The sequence below is a fragment of the Elephas maximus genome, chromosome 18 (genome assembly GCF_024166365.1).
Source record: "Elephas maximus indicus isolate mEleMax1 chromosome 18, mEleMax1 primary haplotype, whole genome shotgun sequence".
In the NCBI taxonomy this organism is placed as follows: domain Eukaryota; kingdom Metazoa; phylum Chordata; class Mammalia; order Proboscidea; family Elephantidae; genus Elephas; species Elephas maximus.
In genome coordinates this window covers 80,624,184-80,646,703 of record NC_064836.1, presented here as the reverse complement: position 1 = coordinate 80,646,703, position 22,520 = coordinate 80,624,184, and the positions used below count along the sequence as shown (strand labels likewise).

Genomic DNA, 22,520 nt, shown 5'->3' with positions numbered 1-22,520 from the left:
ATGGTGACTGATAGTGAGCCGGTGGGTCCTAATATGGCCAAAACCAGCAGCAGGGAGAGGTGAAGGCATCAGCCAGAGCAAAACCAGCAGGTACGGAGAGGAGAAGATAAATTTATATATATGTTTAGGAGGTAGAATTGGCAAAACTTGGTCTCTAAGGCAGAGTTTCTCAAATATTAGTTCTGTAAGAATCATCTTGGAGGGCTTGTTAAAACAAAATGTAAATTCTGAGGTCCCACCCCGGGCTGGAAACCCTGCTGGGGTAGTGGTTAAGTGCTACGCCTGCTAGCCAAAGGATTAGTAGTTCAAATCCTCCAGGCGCTCCTTGGAAGCTCTATGGGGGCAGTTCTACTCTGTCCTATTGGGTCACTATGAGTCGGAATCGACTCAACAGCAGTGGGCTTAGTTTTGGACCCTGGGCTGACTGAATGAGAATCTCTGTGTGTGGGACCCAGGAATCTAGCAAATTCTCAGGTGATGCTGCTGGTCCAGAGACCGTCCATTGAACAGCACTAGTCTGGGTGATATTCTGTGGCTCACAGGGACCTCTCCCCCACCTTGACCATGCTAGGTCACTTCAAAACTACTAAAATGCAGACAATCTGAACATAAGGTTGTCTGTATGGAGACTTCTCATCCCTTCCACATTCTCAGACCTCTAGCCCAGGGCAGACACAAGGCTGACCTTCCCTTCACTGATCACATGTGTCTTTTTTCAAACCTGATCTGTGACCATCTGGATTACTTTTCCTCATGCTATCTTCTTCCCACTTTCCTCCCCACAAGAAGCACTTACGGAGTGGCTCAGCATGCAACAGTTGTGACTCTTATCTCCCTGTTGTTGTTAGCTGCTGTCCAGTGGGCCTCTAACTCATGGCCACCCCAGGCACAGTGGAACAAGACACTACCTGGTCCTGCGCCACCCCCATGATGGGTTGCAGATGAGACTGTTGTGATCTATAGGAAATCACTGGCTGATGTTTGGAAGTAGATTGCCAGGCCTTACTTCCTAGTCCATTTTAGTCTGGAAGTGCCACTGAAAACTGTTCAGCTTCATAACAACACGCAAACCACCACTGACAGATGAGTGGTGGCTGGGCATGAGGTACATTGGCCAGGAATCAAACCCAGGTCTCCCGCGTGGAAGTCAAGAATTCTACCACTGAATCACCACTGCCCCCATATTATCTTCCTAGTAGATTTTAAATGATTCCGTATACAAACACAACAGTATTTAAACTTCTACTTTCCTTTACAAAGAAAGGGCTTGTACGGAGGTATGTGCAGTAAGCATCCAGAAAATACTTCCAGAAAAACACTTATTTATCCCTCCCAGCCACACCCATGGCAATGGAAAGCCCGGCTGTGCAATGCCTGGCTCTGCACAAGGACAGAAAATGACAAGCTTGATGAAGATGCTTCATGCCACAGAGAAAGCAGGGCAGGACCTGGGGGAGGCAGGAGTATCTTTCCTTCTGTTTCCAAGGCTTAAGCCTGCCACCGAAAGAGGCACTGGCTGGAAGAGAGTGAAAGGATAATGGGAAGCAATAAAATGCAGAAAGCCTGTGCTCTCTCTATGCTAAGGTTTTACAACCTCGGAAAAGCGGCGCTTCAAACATGGACCAAATAGCAGCTAAAGGCGTTTTGGCCACTAGTGTCACAACCCGGGATGGAAAGAACTGGGGCACACCAGCAGTGGGACACAAAGAATCCCCTCCTGTAATGGGGGTCCCTAAGGGCTGGGGAGTGAGGCTCGTTCTGGGCTGATTTTCCCACCTCCTTCTCACTGCAAAGCCAGATAGGAAGGGAGGTGGATAAAGTTGTTTCTTTTTCTTCCCGGAGCAGCATGCTGGGAACTGTGGTTTTTATTCCTCCCCAGATGTCTGCAGTTGACTTTGACTTCCGCCCTGGAACACTTCCACCACATCAAAGAGCAGAAGGGAAACCCACAACCAGCTGAAAACCAAACACACATTTGGGACTTGTAGGTTATCTGGGATCCATTTCTCCTTTCTGATTAAGGCTGCCATCTCTTTAATGCTGATCCTCTAATGAGTGAATTTCCTTTGGTTCAAGTATCCTTTGATGGCACAGGTTGTTTTTCTAATGTGGCCTCCTGTTTTTAGGTGCCATAGAGTCGGTTCTGACTCATAGTGACCCTATGTACGACAGAACAAGACATTGCCTGGTCCTGTGCCATCCACACAATCATTGCTATGCTTGAGCCCATTGTTGCAGCCACTGTGTCAATCCATCTTGTTGAGGGTCTTCCTCTTTCCTACTGACCCTCTACATTAACAGGCATGATGTTCTTCTCTAGGAACTGGCCCCTCCTGATAACATGTCCAGACTAGCTGAGACAAGGTCTCGCCATCCTTGCTTCTAAGGAGCGTCCTGGCTGTACTTCTTCCAGGACAGATTTGTGGCTCCCTGGGGTTGGAGTTATTGCTTAACTGAGTGTGACTGACTAGAATAAGACTCTCTTGGCCAGAGTCGGCTGCCGCCAGCTTACATGTGCCTTGTGGCTCCCAACTTCCCTGATGGGGATTCTTCTTCTCCTTAGAACACAAGTCTCCTCAGCCAGAAAAAGAAACTGCAGGTTGCTGGTGCTCAGGAGAAGAAAAAAGCGGAAGAGGTGGAGCCTGGTTGTCAAAACGCAGAAGAGAAGGCCACGAAGGCAGTGCCGAGGTGGGCCCACTGACTGCCTGCCCACTCCCCTCCTCCGGCCCTCACCAGAGCAGTGACCAAGGGGTGGGGCATATCTGCAGCCAAAAGCAATTCCACTGCCTCCCCTACTACCAGGAGGAGGGTAGCTCAGCCTTCTGCCTCTGTCCCCTATTGCAAAACTAGACCATTCACTCCTCCCCTGGCAATGAAAAGCAGCTGTTGAATTGTGGTAATCAAAACCTTACAACAGGGAGAGTTATGCCATTTCCATTTGGGCATCAATATATCTAGTGGCTAGAAACAATGCTTCCTGTGTTTCCTTTCAGATAGCTGTTTTCCTCAGGTCTGTAATGATTTCATGGCGACGATCTGGAAAGAATGCTTCTTTCACGTATTTTTACAAGCCATACTACTGCTTGAGTAGCAAAATCAGGCTGATAAAGAAGGCCTTCAGGGCTGGTATACTTCCTTTATTTGTAAATTTAAACTTGTTGATGATGGTGCTTTTCCTAAATGACACTCAGCTCAGGGTTGGCTGCCAGCCCTGACTGTACCCTTGTGGGACCTGGGAAAAGGCCACCTCCTGAGCACCCCTTCTGGGCAGATGTAGCACTTGGCTCAAAGGCATCACTGAGCAAAAACTGTTAGGGTTGGGGGAAGGTTTGAACGTGGAGGACTGAGGCTTTGCAGGACCCAGAGGCTGCGAAGCCAGGTTTGGAGTTGTCAGCCTCTACTCCCCACTCCCCACAGCAAGTACCCTGTGCAGCCCATCAAACCCACAGCCATTGCAGCAGCCTGACCATGCTGCTCCAAATGGAAGCTGACCCCCTTGCTACAAAGGGTTTGAGAATTAGAGAGCAGGATATTCAATTAGGATTTACTTTAGCCTTTTTAAAATTCCAAAAGAGGAGAAGAGAGTGTGTCTATATTTGCTCAAGTTATTTAGCACTAGGGGAACTAAACAAAACCTTCGCACCACATCCTTGCTGCCAGGGCGTTGCAGAACCCAGATCCATTCTAGTAATGGAGGAGCGTGCCCATCACTCAGCTGTTGTGTATCAAGGCAGACACTACTACCGCTAGAAGAGAGGTGTGTGAATGCTTGAAAATGTTTGGTGGCCAAGGCAAAAATCATATGCTTAACACTTATGAAAATCCACATAGATAGGAAGGAATACAAAGAGCTTCTACTGCTGCTTGATAAATTGATGCAGTCACACATTATAAAGAAGCAATCCACTTAACTCTGCTGTTATAAGATTTTCTTGGCAATTTTGAAGCATGAACTTACTGCCTCTCCACTCCCTGCTGCCCCATCCTCCAATAGCTTAGCTCTGAGCCCCGACTCTGCATAGCAGAACCCAGAGTCACCTCTGTAATTCATTCTCTGCCCTAACCATCTGCACAGACGTCTCTCACTTAAGTTTTACAGATGGTTGGTAACCTGACAGAGAAGTTTTGGCCAGGAGGGGACTGTTCTTACATTAAATGACCTCAGAGATTCATGGAACAGTTGTTAATCACTGCGCTAGATCCCAAGCCCTTGCACATGTAGCCGAAGCCAAGAGCAGACTTCACAAGCAAGAAGTAACCTTCTTCATGCAGATTATTGGCACTGAGAGCCTCTGTTGGTGCCAAATTCCCAGAACCTAAACTTGTGTGTAGTTGTGCATTATAGGAATATAGAAATGAGATGGAAAAAGAAATTTTCCTAGGCTCTTTTCTACACTTTTCCTGATGCATCACGTGACACCAGTTACAGGAGATATCCTGGTGCTTTATCGAATTAAAAGCGGTTGCATCAGTTGGTCACCTTCCTTTCAATACAGGTGTTGTGTGATAATGTTCATACGGGTATGTTATCTTTGGTTTTCATCCTAACCTCCACTCCAGTCTCTCTCATAGCTGCTGCTGACTCTATTGCCTTATAGCTCACAAACTGGAGGGCGTCAGAGGCTAGAGAGGGAGTGACAGGGAGAGATGGTATATGCAGAGGAAAGGTAGGACATCCGATCAGACAGGAGATGAAGATTGTGAGTAGAATAGTTAAGATCAATTGGTTGCTTGATTAGCTCTGTGCCTTTCCTTCTTTTCTAAGCAGCAAACATATCAGAAGAATTGAAGAAGGAGCAAGACCCCAATGCCCACTTGGAAAGGATAAGAAATAATATGGAGCAGACAATTAAAGACTTTAAAAAAAGGCTGGATGAAGCTAAGCAGACTTTCTTGAAGGGGAGTAGAAAGCAGTTCCAGAAACTAGAATCCAGGGTAGGAGTTTGCCAGAGTAATGATAGAGTCTTGACAACCTCCCAAGACCTTATGGTTCTGGAACATAACACCAGCTCTTCTTTCCTCCCTCATCACTTTTGCTTATAGCACTTCCAGATCTTTGAGAATGTCAGGCCTCAACATATTCATTCATCTTTGCTTGACTTCCGGCCACCAAATGGTCCTTTTTTTGGACTGAATGGAATCTGCCTTCTCTTACTGCTGAGTAAGAATGTGTCTGCTCCCACTTGCCCACACCTGCTCTGGGCTGCCCACAGCTAGGGCTACCCACTGTTTCCAAACACACCCCTATAATTATACTTCTGTGCCTCTGGTTCTGTTACTTCCTCTGCAGATACTGCCACTCCGTAACACCAGAGAAGGGAGAGGGAAAACACTAAATCTAGGAGTAAGAGATCAAGAAAGATTTGATGAAGACGGAGTAAGGGCTGACAGAAATGACATAGTACCTGCCTTCAGGGAGCTGAAAAACAAACAGGAAAACTAGTCTCGAAAATAGGATTATTTATTATTAAAACAATTTCAGTGACTCTGTACCAGGCATATGATAAATGCTACAAGGATGAAAAGAGTATTTGATTGGGATTTGATGGTTCAGAAAGGTCTCTGAAAAATAAGAGCTTTGCCCGTCCAGGAGTTCCTGGCTTACAACATACTCGAGTTAAGATGAACCACACTTACCACCATCTGCTTTTTTATTTTGTACATCTTGTCGTTAGTAACATGCACTACATACATGTTACAGCATGTAATTTGCTGATGTTATTATTCTCAGATGTTCATTTGCAGGTGTTTATATGTAATGTTTCCAATTCCCAAAGACAAATAAAGATTGGATTTATAAAGATACCGTCACGGATTGAATTATGTCCCCCCCAAAATGTGTGTATCAACTTGGTTAGGCCATGATTCCCAGGATTCTGTGGTTGTCCTACATTTTGTGATTGTAATTTTATGTTAAAGAGGAATAGTGTGGGTTTGTAACACCCTTACTTAGGTCACATCCCTGATCCAATGTAAAGGGAGTTTCCCTGGGGTGTGGTCTGTGCCACCTTTTATCTCTCAAGAGATAAGAACCAAAGGGAAGCAAGCAGAGAGTGGGGGACCTCATACCAACAAGAAAGCAGCACCGGGAGCAGAGCATATCCTTTGGACTCAAGATCCCTAAGTAGAGAAGCTCCTAATCTGGGGGAAGATTGATGAGAAGGCCAACAGAGACAGAAAGCCTTCTCCTGGCGCTGACACCTTGAATTTAGATTTTAGCCTACTTTACTGTGAAGAAATAAATTTCTCTTTGTTAAAGCCATCTACTTGCGGTATTTCTGTTATACCAGCACTAGATGACCAAGACAGAATTTGGCACCACGAGTGGGTTGCTGCTCTAACAGATAACTAAAATGTGGAAGTGGTTTTTGAAACTGCAAATGGACAGAGGAGCAGCAGCAACCAAGGGCCAGCAGCAGCACAGAACCTGCAGGGGCAGAGAAGTGGCAGCAGCAGAGAACCTTCAGCAGCAAAGAACCAGCAGCAGAACCAGGAGACCAGCACCAGACAGCACTGGAGACAACTCACGGAGCAAGAGAGCTGAGTGCCTGTGCTCAGGAGGCTTCCTGGCAGAGTGGGGTGCCTCCAGGCACTTATCGATAGAGCTACAGAGCTTTGGAACACTTGCCCCAGCAGGGCAGATGCTGGCGTGAGGCCAGAGGAGCCAAGAGGCCAAGAAACCAGGAAGCAGAACCTGAAGAGACAAGGAACACAAGGAGCTGAGCTGTCTCAGTCCCAAAAGGTATGGCCATGACCTCGGGGGTTTCAAAGGGTGGAGCCGTGGCCTCTGGTGTTTGTAAGGGTGGAGTCACTACTCAGATGGACTAGGAGAATTGTGTACCTAAAGCTGAGAGAGCAGAGTTGCTGTCCCAGTGGGCCTGGAAGGCAGAGCTGAAGCCCAGGGCCGAGCGTCCTCCACTCAGAATCCGGAGAGTGTGTCCAATACCTAGAGTCTGGAGAGCAGGGTCATTGTGCAAATCATCTCAGAGAACACGGGATTATTTTCAAAGCCTTGAAGGCTAATGTAAGGTGTTCTGCTGATTTCCTTGGTGCCTGTTATCCCTTCTTTTCCTCCAGTTTCTCCCATTTGTAATGGAAATGTCTAGTTTATGCCTGTTCTGCCATTGTGCCTTTGGAAGCAGATAACTTGTGTTCTATATTTCACAGATGAAGAGGAATTTTTGGATTTTGGACTTGGAGTTAAGACCTTTGCTATGATATGATGGGATGAATATGTTTTACTTGTTGCAAAGATGTGATTTTTGGGGTGCCAAAGAGTGGAATGTCACAGATTAATTATTTCCCCCCAGAATGTGTATATCAACTTGGTTAAGCCATGATTCCCAGTATTCTGTGGTTGTCCTGCATTTTGTGATTGTAATTTTATGTTAAAGAGGAATAGGGTGGGATTGTAACACTCTTACCAGGTCATATCCCTAATCCCACGTAAAGGGAATTTCCCTGGGGTGTGGTCTGTACCAGCTTTTATCTCACAAAAGATAAAAGGAAAGGGAAGCAGGAAGAGAGTTGGGGACCTCATACCACCAAGAAAGCAGTGCTGGGAGCAGAGCGCATCCTTTGGACCCAGGGTCCCTGTGTGGAGAAGCTCCTAATCTGGGGGAAGATTGATGAGAAGGCCAACAGAGAGAGAAAGCCTTCCCCTGGAGATGACATATTGAATTTGGACTCTTAGCCTACTATATTATGAGGAAATAAATTTCTCTTTGTTAAGGCCATCCACTTGTGGTATTTCTGTTATAGCAGCACTAGATGATCAAGACAAATACTGCTAATAAAATGCAATAATAATGAAAACTAAAAAAAAGGAAAAGTTACATCAGAACCAACTTAGGATGGAGTCGTCAGAACAGAACCCATTCGTGAGTCGGGAACTACCTGTATATGGTACGTTCATACAATGGAATATCATGCTGATTACAAAGGAACGAGGCAAAGCCTGTAATATGTCCCAAAGATGATACCTAACAGCATAACGATGATAAAAGGCACAGGGCAATGGGGGTGGATGTAAATCTTTTTGTGTAATAAAGGGGAGAAATACGAAGACTTGTACATATTTGCTTTTATTTTCAAAAAGAAATGGTGACAGGATTAATAAAAAATGGTCGCCTACAGGAGGACAACACAGAGACGAATGCTGCACCTTCTGGATGCACCTTGTTTAGCTTTTTGACTACAAAACCAACCAAAAACCAAACCCAGTGCCGTCGAGTCATATAAAATATCGACAGGCTTTATAACTTAAAAATAAGTTTAAATCAAAGAGAAAAATAAAGCCGCTGCTAAAATTTTAATATAAATGGAAATGAATGAGGCTAAGTATATACCAAGTTAGGGAAGTACAACGAAGACTCGTTTCCAGTGGCTTTGAAACACAGTGATCTGTCTGAACGTCCCTAGTAGCATATATTCTAAGGACAAAAAAAAAAAAAGAAAAGAAAATCATGTTTTGTAGTTTCAAAATAATATCTTAATATTGCTGTTAACAATTAGACTAATACAATTATCCAACAACATATACAATACTGTCATTAAGAATTAAGATGTTTAGTTTAAGAGAAACACATGTAAGTATAAAATCAAAGAATTGATAATATTTTTCCCTAAAAAAAAAAAAATACATCAGTAATACTCGTATTTCCAACTCAAATTTAAGATTGTATGATTTTTTTTCCAATTGTTATTCATCCAGTTATGGCCCCAAATCAACAATAGCTCAGTAACAATGAGCTTCAGAATACCAGATGATGCTAAGGAATTACGGTTAATTTTCTTAAAAACATTATCACTGTATTTTTTACACAAATAACATATACCTTCTATGTTTGTTTGCCAACCATTCCTCCCTCCAGAGGTATTTTGTAAGCACATTATGCTAAATTTTTACAGCAGTATGTAAAAAAAAAAACTGGCCTAGTGGGCCCTTACAAAAATACCTGGGGGTGGGGGGCATGGCAGGCAAACAAACACGGAAGTGCACATTATTTGCGTAAAATACGGTATAAACCATTATCTGTTAGAAGCACATGAAGTATTTACAGGGGAAATTACGTCTAGGATTTGCTTTAATAAAGTGATTTTTTTTTCTCCCCATGTGTTTTAATCACTTAAAAACAAGATTAACAAGTGCTTAAAAGAAGCAGGTGGGGGCCTCTGTTAGCCTCAAGTCCCAACTGACAGAACTGTGCGGTGAACACGGTAAAAAACCCAAACCAAACCCAGGGCCAAGGGGTCGATTCCAACTCATAGTGACCCTATGGGACAGGGTAGAAATGCCCCGTGGGGTTTCTTTCCAAGGCTGTAAATCTTTACGGAAGCAGACTGCCTCATCTTTCTCCCACAGGGCCACTGGTGGTTTTGAACCACTGACCTTTCGGTTAGCAATCAATGGCTCTAACCACTGTACTACCAGGGCTCCAATGCATTTATCGATATCTATAACATACTCTGCATTTTACTTTATTTTGTCTGCTTCCTCTCATTAGAATGTTTGCTTATACAGGGAAGAGATTTTTGTCTGTTTTATTCAAGGCTGTCTTTCTAACACCTAGACTGGAGTTGTGGAGTTCTGGTGACATAGTGGTTAAGAGCTTGGCTACTAACCTAAAGGTGGGCAGTTCGAATCCACCAGCTGCTCCTTGGAAGCCTTATGGGACAGTTGTTCTCTGTCCTACAGGGTCACTATGAGTCGGAATCAACTCGACGGCAACGGGTTGGTTGGTTAGGCTGAAATCTGGTGCATAGTGGGTATTCTTACATTTTGAATGAATGTTATGTTAACCTTGTTTGTATAACTCTATGAGGCTGCAAACACATTTGACTACGGCTCTCACACAAAGCAGGGGTACATGTGACCAAACATAGACTCAGGGTCTGATTAATTTAAGGAGGCAGAGCTGAACCAGAAGGAAGCTTAACATTAAGTAATGTATTGGCTGAGTCTTTAAAGTGTGCCATCTGTAGTTTACTCTCTGTTATGGATTGAATTATGTCCCTCCAATGCCTGTGTTGTAAATTCTAACCTCTATGCCTGTGGCTAATCCCATTTGGGAATGGGTTGTCTTTTTATGCTAATGAGATATAGAAGAGATTAAAGAAGCCAGCAGAGGAGTGGGGTAAATTAGATGCCCAGACATATGGAGATCTCCAAGGAACCAGGAGGCAGAAGCTGAAGAGACAAGGACCTTCCTCCAGAGCCAACAGAGAGAGAAAGCCTTGGCCTAGAGCCAGTGCTCTGAATTCAGGCTTCCAGCCTCCTAAACTGTGAGAAAATAAATTTGTTAAAGCCATCCACATGTGGTATTTCTGGGATAGAAGCACTAGATGGCCAAGACATTCTTTATATACAATTTGCAATACATACAGTCATACTCATACACATGGAGCACTGGTGGGGAAGCAGTTAAGAGCTACAGCTGCTAACCAAAAGGTCAGCAGTCCGAATCCACTAGCCACTCCATGGAAACCCTAGGGGCAGTTCTACTCTGTCCTCTAGGGTCACTGTGATTCGGAATCAATTTGATGGCAACAGGTTTGTTTTTGGGGGTACACACATACACAAGTGTGTGTGTAATTTTGTAATCTAAGAAGAGCAGCTTATCACATCTGCATGGATTAATTTTTTCACATCCTTCAGAGCCTAAGCAGTCCTTTTATGAACTTACATAAGTTTAACCAACTTACTTTTGGCAAAGCAGTTTTCTCAGAGAGGTCACCCTGTTAACCCCTACCAGAAGGATTGCTTACACATAATCCTCTCACCTAATTCAAATGATCATGCCAAATGGCAAATGCAATGCCAGCTTGTGGCCAGCATGTGGTCTGAGATCCTGGTTTGGTTGCCCATCCATGAGCTGGAAGGTGAACTGGAGGGCAAAGCCTGGGCAGTGCAGAGGCCCAGCCGGGAGCCTGCAGACTTGAGACATGCATCAAAGAACCTACTTATCAGGTACTCCGGGAAAGCAATCTCTGTTTGTCTGCCAGGGCTCCACCCCCTAAGAAATGTGCCCCTTCAAGCCTGAAATGAACGGCCTTCTATGTCCCGTGCAGTTCCCTCTCCATCTTTGTTCTCCCTCAGCAGTAGATGCTAACTCACCCATCCTGCGCTCCCAGGCTATTAGTGGTTTGGGATGGTCCCTTTTCAGAGCACTCAGGAAGCAGAATGTGAGTGGCAAGTTGCAATTAGAAGTGAAAAGCTATTTATACCATCCTTGTTTTTTCACACTTTGCAGTATAGTGTATTCCGGTGAAAAGGCACGTTTATTTTAGGCCGCCATCTCTATAGCACCTTCAACAGTACCAACGCGAGGTCTGCCGCTCCCAGAAAAGGCACGTTTATTTTAGGCACCCATCTCTATAGCACCTTCAACAGTACCAACGCGAGGTCTGCCGCTCCCAGTTGTTCCTGAGGCTGTGCTGTTGTCGAAGACATCAGAGTCTTCCTTGCAGCAGGAAGGATGGTGTTGACGAGAAAACGGAGCACATCAGAAGCTTCCTCTTGTGCTAATTAAGATGAAATGAGCTGCTTGCACGGCTCTTCCTTACCGAATAAATGGCTCTTTGCTAAGATGAGTTAGTCTGACACTTGTGGCGACCGTGCCAGGTATATCAAAGCCGCTGAGGAGCCAGCCCAGGGTATGTGCGGCTAAGTAAGCACCTCGGAACGTGAAACGTGCTGTTTTCCTCCTCTTGGAAGGGGAGGGGGAAGCCGCCTTAGCTGAGGGAGTGAAATACTGCTGGTTAATAATGCCTGGGTTTTTCTTGATTTTATTTTCCCATTGATCTTTCTTATTGTTCCCTTCTGTAAATAACTTCATTATAGAACAAAACTGCAAAGCTACACTTTTTTGGTATTCGCTGTTCCAAGGAGTGGACTCTTGTTCTAGTGTGTTTTATCTTTGTTTCTTCACAGCAGTAATCTTAGTGTTTCTCATGCACTAGCGTGGAGGTGTATTTCTTGATTTCTTCCAAGTGTCTGCACAATGCTTACAGTAGATCTGTTCAATCATGCAATGATTTTCTGCCTTCAAATCAGATAATGTCTATTGAGCATCTGTTTAATGCACCATAATAGGCTAGGCCCTGTAAATCTAAAGAGACATTAGTGGCCCTCCCCTTTCCTTGAAATTAATACCTGGTTTTGAAATATTCAAGGTAGATGCTGAGTAAGTCCAATCTGTCCTCCTCTGATATCAAATAACCATCAGCACTATGAGGCGGGGAGTTTTGCAACAGCTCATTCATAGTGTCAATTGTAAGTGTCATTTTGAAAGGGACACAAATAGAGTTTGCCTTTCCTAGGAAAAATCCTCTGGGGAGATCCTACTATATTGGAAAGGGGATCCAACAACAGTTGCATGGCCAGTCCTCACTAAGTTATTCCTCCCTTAGGTCCCTCTAGCATTTGGAAACCCACTGTATTCTCTCCCAGTGCCTAGAAGAGTATGCTGTAAAGTAGGAAGTAAAATTAGGAACTCGTAACTATTTAGAAGGTTAAGAAAGTTTCTCTGCCCCCCCCTTCTCTACCCACCTGCCCCATTTTACCTTTTGCTGCTTCCTGTATTCAAGAATCTGGGTGTGGATGTTATTTAATCCTTACAAATTCAATCATGAATATAGTATCTCCACATTTTGAGATAAGAAAACAAAATTTGGTTAAGTCACTGTGTTGGCTGGGTTCTCCAGGAACCAGATGAAAGAGATTATCGGAGGTAACAGCTGTAAAAGACAAAAGGGCGAGCAAGAAGGATTGGCCAGAGAAAGGCTTTAGATCACAACAGAAGTCTGACACCTGTGAAAAGAAACGATACAGGAAGGAATATGGGGTAGAAAGAGCCTGAGGCTGTAGTGCAGCTCTGAGCAAGTCTCCGCACGAAGATTAAGGACTCCCATGCTGGGATGAAATGACCAGACTCTCATAACCCTGCCGTGATCAGGTATTGGTTGGGTGCTACCAGGGAAGTGTGTAGCCTCAGCTCAAATGCTGTGGCTAGAGGCTCTGAAGTAACTGCCTTCCTCACAGCTAACTGGTAATATTTTTCTTGAAAGGAAATCCAAGCAGTGCACAACGGTGGGTACCACAGCTACTTCCAAAAACACATTACCGCCCAGTTGATTCTGACTCATAGTGACCCTGTAGGACACAGCAGAACTGCCCCAACTGCCCCATAGGGTTTCCAAGGCTGTAAATCTTTACGGAAGCAGACTGCCACATCTTTCTCCCATGGAGCAGCTGCTGGGTTCAAACTGCCAACCTTTCAGTTAGCAGCTGAGTGCTTACCCACTGTGCCACCAGAGCTCCACAACTACTTTAAAAAAAAAAAAAACAAAACACCAAACCCATTGCCGACAAGTTGACTCCAACTCATAGGCAACCCTATTCAGACACAGTAGAACTGCCCCATAGGGCTTCCAAGGAGCAGCTGGTGGATTTGAACTGCCAACAATTTTGGTTAGCAGCCGAGCTGTTCTTAACCACTGTACCACCAGGGCTGCACAGCTACTTCATTCCTCACAAATCCTTACCTCAGAGCTGAGGTGTGAGCCTTGGCCTAATGTCAAAGCCTTTGTTTCCCAAGTGGGAGGAACATCATTAACATAAGCAACCACTTTTAGCTTTTTTCAGCGTTCTACTATGTGGCCTGCTGACCAACTCTGTCCTCAGTTATTAACAAGTAAGTCTCCGTTAGTTTTAGAATTTCCAATAAACACATAATGTCATAAATCTTCAAATTTCATACCTGAGAGTTAGAGTGATAGGAAGATGATAACAGAAGGAATTTTATTTACAACACAGACTTGTCTCATTTCCCTGCCTAAGTAAACTTAAACATTAGTAATTATCTATTGTCAGATTGTACCTTAAGGGAGGAGAGGGCATTCCAGGTGATGAAAACAGTTTGGGTAAACTTATGGAGGAGGGAGTAAGCAAGGAATCTGTGGGGATACACTAGGAGATGAGTCTCATTGGAATGGGAGGAGCTTGTGGGGGCAGTGGAAGTTAAGTGGGGGGACCACGAAAGGCACCAAAGAAGTTGATATTTGATGGAATGGGTGTGAAAACACTTGAGCAGAAGTGGTATGTCTTAGTTAAATCAGTATCTCAATTGCTAGTAGGCAGAACCCTTTATTCCTTTGAGAAGTCCAACAGTTCCGAAGTGGAGATATATCAGTTAAAGGGTGTAGAAGGGGGCGTATATAGGGCCCCTGCCCACCTGCCTGCTTCTCTTCTTTCTCCCCAGCAGAATGTCCAAGGGTCCATGAAACCCAATTGAGAAACACTGTCTCACCAGATTTCCTTTCTCCAGCCCAAGCCTGAACTCCAATGGAAGCAATGAGAATAGTCACACTAAATTCCCACAGCTTGTGGGATTTTCATCACCATCTGTGCTGATGCCCTTGCCAGAATTCCAGAAATCTTGTCTTTCCTATGTTTCTACTATTCAAAGCCAAGAGTCAGGGAGAAGATTCGTTTTATGTTTTACAAATGTAGCTTTTGTAATAACGGCACTTCATTCATAATGAGAAACCACAGGCAGGTGAGAATGTAGGGAATGAGTTTAGCTGGAATGGGAGGACTGGAGACCCAATGAAGACCAATGGCTTCAACTTCCATCTCAGCAAAGGCTAGTAAGATGCTGTGGATAGATCAGGAGAAGTGACTCAAACTGAGCCACTCAGTAATTGCTCAGAACAGTGGTTATTAATTTCTCAGAACTAGGAGATGAATAGAATTAAATCAGGCCTTCGAACTGATTCATTCTGGTTTGATCCTCTGCCAAGAATTTGCATATGGAATCAGAATCCATGTTTTAACAAGATCCCAGGTGATTCGTGTGTTTACATGAGAGTGTATACATAAGAATCTTATGTATACATAAGAATCACTTGGGGATCTTGTTAAAATATAGATTCAGATTCAGTATATTTGGGGGTGGAAATGAAAATTATCTTCAGGGGTTGAACTGGTTCAAAGCCCTGAATTAAAGCCATTTTTCAAATCACGAACTTTTGTATCAATGCTTAAGAATGTTTCCTTGTCCTTATTTCCTCACGTGAGGCTACCCCAGTGTAGAGTGCTGAATCTTTCAAATCATCTTTGTCTTAGTTATCTACTGCTGGTATAAGAGAAATACCACAAGTAGGTGGCTCCAACAAACAGAAATTTATTCTCTCATAGTTTAGGAGGCTAGAAGTCCAAATTCTGGCCACCAGATCCAGGGGAAGCCTTTCTATATCCGTTGGTTCTGGAGGAAGGTCCTCGTCATCAATTCCCCTGGTCTAGGAGCTTCTCAGCACAGGGACCCTGGCCCAATGGACACACTCTGCTCCTGACTCTTCTTGCTTGGTGGTAATGAGATCCCCCAGTCTCCCTGCTTGCTTCTCTCTTTTATTTATTTTTCTTATTCTTTTTTTTTAAACTGTGCTTTGGGTAAAAGTTTACAGTTCAAGTTAGTTTCTCATACAAAAATTTATACACATATTGTTTTGTAACATTAGTTGCAATACCCACAATCATGACAGCACACTCCCCCCTTTCCACTCCAGGTTCCCTGTGTCCATTTGACCACTTCCTGTCCCTTCCTGCCTTTTCATCTTGCTTTTGGACAGGAGCTTCCCATTTGATCTTGTATATCTGATTGAACTAAGAAGTACATTCCTCTAGTGTATTATTTTTTGTTTTATAGTCCTGTTTAATCTTTGTCTGAAGAGTGGGCTTCGGGAGTGATTTTAATTCTGGGTTAGCAGTGCATCTGGGGACCATAGTTTCAGGGGTCCTTCCAGTTGCTTCTCTCTTTATATCTCAAAAGGAATTGAATCAAGATACAACCTAATCCTGTAGATTGTGTCCTGCCTCATTAACATAACTACCTCTAACCCTGCCTCATTAACATCATAAAAAATCATAGAGGTTAGAATTTACAACGAGTAGGATAATCACATCAGATCACAAAATGGAGGATAACCAGCCAATACTGGGAATCATGACCTAGTTGATACACACATTTGGGGTACACAATTCAATCCATAACAACATTCATTTGCATACCTATGCACTTTCAGGAAGAGGAAGACAAGAAAAACTAACAGGACACAGACTATGATGGGTAAATTTAAACTAAAAGTGCAAAGTTACTAGCAGCAAGTAGAGGCAGCGTTAAGTATATGGGGGCAGTTGCAGCCCCATGGATTCTCAGCCATTTTTGATTAATGGGCTAAGTGATCCTGAGCTAGGTGAGCAGCTTGCCAGAAAGGATGATCTTGGTTTGATGTTTGCTCAGTCCCCTGTTTTTCTCAAGCTAGAGCTGTCATGCACAGTAGAAATTGTTTGAGCTACTTTCCCTTCAGCGAGCCAGCGCTTTCTCCCTGGACCTTGCGGTTACACCCAAACATGTGTGCTTCAAAACATGAGCTAAGTAAGGACAGGTGTCATGTAGGACGGCAAGTTTATGGCAAGGTAGCCACGCTGGAGCCTCCCCAATCCCAAAACCTTGGGTGAACAAAAACAAGGTTCACGGTTTTTTTTCACCTGATGAGCCTTGACATGGTTGTGAACAAAATCATTATCATCACCTGAAATGTACTTGCCCTGCTAGCTAGTGTCCATATCCACATGAATGATAACTGCTAAGTACCATAAATATTGGGTTATACCTAATAATGTCCCTTGAGAGGTTTTGACTTGATTTTTTAAAATAATTTGGGTTAAAGTACTGCTGTGATTACCTATTGACATATACAATTTTAATAAAAGCCCCCTTCTACCCAAAAGTAGAATAGAGTGTTGAACTGACTACAAATGACTGTGGTTATTCTACCACCTACCAAGTCTGTGAAAGCTGTACTATATCCAGTTGGTGGAAAGTACTGACCAGGTTCTGAATTTCCAGGGAACAACAGTTATAAAATGGATCTAGTGCTTACTGGAAAGTCTGAATCTCTATAGGCAGTCTGCTGGGTTATGAATGTCTGACTTATAAATAATTCATATTTGCCCTTTAATGTTATGTAAATGTGCCCTGACTCTGAAATGATTGAAGCCCTGGTGGCATAGTGGTTAAGGGCTATGGCTGCTAACCAAAAGGTCGACAGTTCAAATCTACCAGGTGCTCCTTGGAAACACAATGGGGCAGTTCTACTCTGTCCTATAACGTCGCTATGAGTCAGTCTGAGTTGAAATGATTGAACCTACCCTTACTCACAGCAAATTCTTCATCACAATCACCTTCACTTGCTGTACCTGCCGTTCAAAAGGCTTCGAGCCTTTTCTGGCACTAAAACCAAAACCAATCCCACCGTATCGAATTGATTCTGACTTACAGCAACCCTATAGGACAGGGTAGAACTGACCCATAGAGTTTCCAAGGAGCACCTGGTGGATTGGAACTGCTGACCTTTTTGGTTGGCAGTTGAGCTGTTAACCACTACACCACCTGGGCGGTGGTTAAGAGCTTGGCTGCTCTAAAAACCAAAAAAAAAAAAAAAAAAAAAAAACCTGTTACCGTTGAGTTGATTCTGACTCATAGTGACCCTCTAGGACAGAGTAGAACTGCCCCATGGGGTTTCCAAAGAGCACATGGTGGATATGAACTGCTGACCTTTTGGTTAGCAGCCATAGCTCCTAACCACTACACTACCAGGGTTTCCTGGCTGCACTAAATTAAGGCTAAATAAGAACATGCACCTGTTCCCACCTACCTACAAATTCAACTTACAGACATACTTAGGAACGTATCTTGTTCGTAACCTGGGGACTGCCTGTACATCGTACCAAAATATGATATTCCATTCAATACTCAGAAGTTTGGATTCCTTTCACACACGTTTCAACTTCCTCATGTCAGAGCAGGGAAAAAAAAAAAATGACTATGTAGGCACTGAGATTTCCTTCCTTTTTTTTTTTATTTTAATAGGGAGCACAAGCCAATCAATATCTTTTCAAGTAGAAGCAGCAACAACGCCAGCTGAACGAACCTAAAGAAAGAGCAGAAATAGCCGAATCTGAAGTCAATAACCTCAAGATTAAAGCAAAAGAGTTTTGGGAAAAAGTTACAGCAGACACTCACTTCAGCTCTGAGCTTTAAAGCACCTGCATTTGGGTCTTACGTCATGGCAAGGATCAGTATAACAAGAAGTGTCCTGTTTCTCTCTCTAAAAACCTTAAAAAAACACAAACCAACAAGGGTCCAATAAATCTTCACATATTTATTACATTATACTTGTCCAGGTAGTGCAGTGCTAAGTAGTTGTGTAGGAGGCATGTCGTATGTTGTATTCATACTTCGCAAATGGTCAGTTCCAGGTTAGATCGAAGGCTCTAAGCTCCAGGCCCAGATCTATGTGTACAGAGTCAGGAGCCCAGGGAGCAAAGATGATTAAAAAAGCATGAATGAGTCTGCTTGAAATCTTGAATGAGCTTTTCCCATGGTAGACAAGCAGGTGACTTTGTGCTGTATCAATATGGAGACGTGGGGAGAGAGGGTTAAAACTGAGGCAGTGGAGGGAACAAACACAAGTCTTTTCTTTATTTCTGGTCCTGTCCCAACACAGAAAATGCATATTTCTACATCTCTCTAGTCCATAAACATGCTGTTCTGATCTCTTGGTAAAGACCACCTCCTACTTTTCCAGGCAAAGAGGCAAAGTGACAAAGGATACCAGCCACTCCTACTTTTATAGGCAAACGACAGAGTGACAAAGAATACTGAGCTGACTGGCAGGGCCAGGGTAGCCACAGCTTCCTTACTTGTGATTTTTCCATGAACACATAGCCTTTAATCGAGGTCTGGCTTTAGGAAAAGCAAGTTACAGGAGCCTGGATAATGTGATATTAGCCACCTTTCATAGAATGTCAGCAAAGCACTCAGCACAGTGCCTAGCACAGACAGACACTATTGTTTTATTTATTTTTTTAAATCTGGTTCATGCCTGGTAGTCTTATTTATTGTAAATGGAATACTAATAACCCTGTAAGTTAAGTAGGTTAGTAGCTGAGTGCTTTAACCACTGCGCCACTAGGGCTCCTCCTTCCAAGGTTAATGGGAATTTTTTGATCTTCAAATGCATGTAGGCTGCCTTCTAAACATTTCACACAAAAGATTAAAGAGATTCAAGAATCCTTTAAATGCTGGTGTTAAAAAATAAATTAATACTTGTCCTTTACTCCACACTGCCTCTTAATGGGTGGTACTAATGTAAGACCTCCTCACTCCAATTATGTTCAGAAATTGGTGGGTTGGTAAATGTTTATTTATAACTGAAAATAGTGAACTTTGGTCATTTGGTCCCCACATCTATTATTTTATGTTTTTAGCCACTAAGGGTGGGAGTTGATAAAGTTTTCTCTTAGCTCTGTGATACAGATATAATCACAGTTAGACACTTTGAACTTGTGGTAAAACCCTTCTAATGGACATACATGTGGATCCATGCTGGTACATAGACTTTCAACACTGGGGCAACTTCTCACACCAGAACTTCTCTGATAGGTGGTCTGGTGGCTTTGTATTGTGTCAATTTAGCTAAGTCAGAGGTACATTTCCTGGAATTTTCTTCTCTTTCTGGTTCTTGGTTGAAGTTGGTCACAGGAGAAATTTGCACCAGATTTGGAAAGCAGAAGTGAAGGGACAGACATTTTTTATGCTTATGAGGTCAGTGTACAGCCCCAGGCACTGTGACAGCTCACATAAATTACCCCAGGCCAAAAAAGTGAGCTAGTAGATCAGGGACAGCTCCCTGGACCCGCAGCCCTTCCAGCTGCCTCTGGTCTCTTCCTTTAGCTTTGCAAACTCCTGGCCAGGTGAGCTTAGCGCCACAGCAAAGGCTGCCGGCAGGTCACCCACAGCATCAACACCGGACACAGATGCAGGTTTCAGTTGTTCTTAGGGGTTTCAGTTCATCCTCACTCTCCCCACTTCATGTCTAGCTCTCCTCCATGACTGCTGACCCAACACCAGTTGCAGATGGCACAGTCCTTCATAGACTCCTTCACCAGCTCCCACAATTGTGTAAGGTTTAGTCCCTAGGAGAAATCCTTATTCTATGTCATTCTGCGCAGTTTTGCTTTGCTGATGCAACCCCAGCTCATGCAGATGGTTCTGGATTAGATTATCTGCCATCCTCAGTGCGTTGGTTTTGGTCTTGAAATTTTTCCCCTCATAGATGCAAGAGGACTACAGCGGTTTTGAGCATTGGCTTCTCATATAATGTCCTGTGTCCCCTTTTTAAAATTAAGAAAACATTTTCCCAGAAGTGCTCTCCAATACTTCCTATCCTATTGGCCATCTATCTTCATGTGTCTGTGATAAACCAATCTTGTAACAAGGGGAATCCAATCACCAAGGTTGGTTCAGACAGATCCCCTTGAAAGACAGTATTACTCCAAGCAATGGGGTTCTGCAATTCACAGGGAAAAGTAAACCTTGGTGGCTTAGTGGTTAAGTGCTACGGCTGCTAACCAAAAGGTCGGCAGTTTGAATCCACCAGATGATCCTTGGAAACTCCATGCGGCAGTTCTACTCTGTCCTAAAGGGTTGCTATGAGTCGGAATTGACTTGGCAGCAATGGGTTTGGTTTTTTTGTTTTTAGTCACTGGGCATCTACCATGCTGTATCTAAAACACTGGGCTCCCCTTTCTCATCAATCTTAACCCAAAGAGAGAATATTTAACATGTAACTTTCCTAAAGTTCTTGCCCCCAACATGAATTAAAAAAAAAAAAATTCTCTAAAATTAAGTTGGAAATTATCCTTTAATAAGCCAATATTTACATCCAAGAAACATCTCTATTTTCCTAACTTTTTTTAGAAATTTGCTACTGGCAGATTGCCAATCCTGAAATCTGAGAGCTATTGTTTTTCTATGCCCCCTACACACATTCAGTAAAGTCAGAGTATTAACAAACTTCATCTTGGGGACATAAATCCTGTTTTATGGTTTATTTTTAAAATTAGAGTCCCTCACTTGGACAAAATTCATATAGAAGGAACCAAGATTACTAGGAGGAAGAAATGCCAGACACATAAACATTAACTCAATGACATTTTTCTTTACTATGGAGTCCTTAGTACGCTCTTTATTATTTATGAAGACCTGTTACAGCATCATGGAAAACATCAATACAGTTAAAGTCAACAACACTATGTACGGGTAAGAGATTGTGAAACTGAGGCCAGAGGATAGCTAAGAGAAAATTGCACCAGGTGGTATTATTCTGTGGTGGAATCACCACAGTTCAGGGTTTGTTTTATCCTGTATACTATGAATCAAAAGTTTGATTGGCTAAGTCAGTCACAAAAAAGCTGGTACACTAACAAATTCATACGCTTAACAACAGTAGACTTTCTCTTTCTCATGAATTGACTAAAATTAAGGAGAACAGAGCATCAAGTCAGCTGGGCTTTGCGTTCTATCTTTGCATAAAAATCTGCATGGAAACCTAAATTTACTAGAAGGCTGACTTAGAACAAGCCAGAGAGTTAATCAAATTATCTTCATGGCTAGGGTCACTTAGCTAGGCATGTACTCTGGCAGATATAACCCAACTGCAGAGATGCAGGGTGAATTACTGGGCTATAGGGCCATCTGCCCTAGGAAAACTTGAAGATACTGACATTCTTGCTCTCTGGGGTCCCTAAGACTAACCCCACTAAATCTTGCTGAGTAAGCTGATATTATTATTCATATAAAACTAACAAGCAATATCTTATAAAATCAATCAAGCTTCTATTTCTAGGTCCTGGTATTTCACCTTCTCAATAAAGTGACTTCTGCTCCTACCTGCTGTCTCCCCATCATCAGCTGATCTGTGTTTGAATCACCTCTTAGGATACATCACTTCCGGCTTCTTGGTGGTAACTTCTCTCTAGCCTTCTGTACAGGTTACAACAGAAATGGAATTGAGAAAGACAGTTCCTTTCTTCTTTGAATTGGAATCCTTAGCCCAGGCATTTATGATTTTGATGGAGCTGGGGTTGTCAGTGAATGGTACTTAGGTCTCCAAGTGTGAATACAGCAGAGATACTGGAAAACAGGATGGTTGCAAAGTCTTTGGAGGGGTAGAATTATCAGCTCTTGAAAGCCATTGTCCGGGATAAAAAAAAAAAAAAAAAAAAATAGCAGTGAAGAAATGGGAGATGAAGTCATTAGGTATTAAGAACGCTTCTCATGTGTTGTCATGCTTCTGGTTCCATTTCTCTTACTGGTTGGGTATCTGAAAGAAGCTGGAAGCAAGAAAAACTGACTGTAAATAGCTGTTGTCCAGGACAGAATATCTTAAGTATTTAATGATGTTAGTGTTTTGGGGGAGGGGAGCTGTAAGCGATTGCTTGCATCTATTATCAAAGATCCATGACACAACTATGAAATAAGTAGTTATGAAATCTGGCTGTCATCAATTTTAGTCTCCTGGTCAGATCTTCCTGAGTTTTAACGAGTGGAAAAATGAGTTTTACTTTACCCTTTGCCTTTATTCATATTCTGATTAATGGAACTCACAAATGA

The 22,520-nt window shown here is 43.1% G+C and overlaps 2 protein-coding genes across 4 annotated transcripts in view; one reads left to right on the top strand and one right to left on the bottom strand.

The window, feature by feature from the left end:
• The window catches only part of MYH15 (myosin heavy chain 15), a 208,390-nt gene extending 189,990 nt beyond the window's left edge, over nt 1-18,400 (top strand). Inside the window, 7 exon segments of the mRNA XM_049857882.1 lie at nt 2,564-2,688; nt 4,200-4,294; nt 4,766-5,042; nt 10,909-10,969; nt 16,084-16,103; nt 16,105-16,181; nt 17,938-18,400. Of these exon segments, the coding sequence (XP_049713839.1) occupies nt 2,564-2,688; nt 4,200-4,294; nt 4,766-5,042; nt 10,909-10,969; nt 16,084-16,103; nt 16,105-16,181; nt 17,938-18,104 (822 nt within the window). The 3' untranslated portion in view covers nt 18,105-18,400.
• Nucleotides 18,401-21,716: 3,316 nt separating this feature from the next.
• HHLA2 (HERV-H LTR-associating 2) overlaps nt 21,717-22,520 on the bottom strand; it is a 143,669-nt gene continuing 142,865 nt past the window's right edge. For all 3 annotated transcript variants that reach the window (XM_049857807.1, XM_049857805.1, XM_049857808.1), the window contains exon 9: nt 21,717-22,240. In XM_049857807.1, coding sequence (XP_049713764.1) covers nt 22,193-22,240 — 48 coding nt within the window. In that variant the 3' untranslated portion in view covers nt 21,717-22,192. The remainder of the gene's footprint in view (nt 22,241-22,520) is intronic.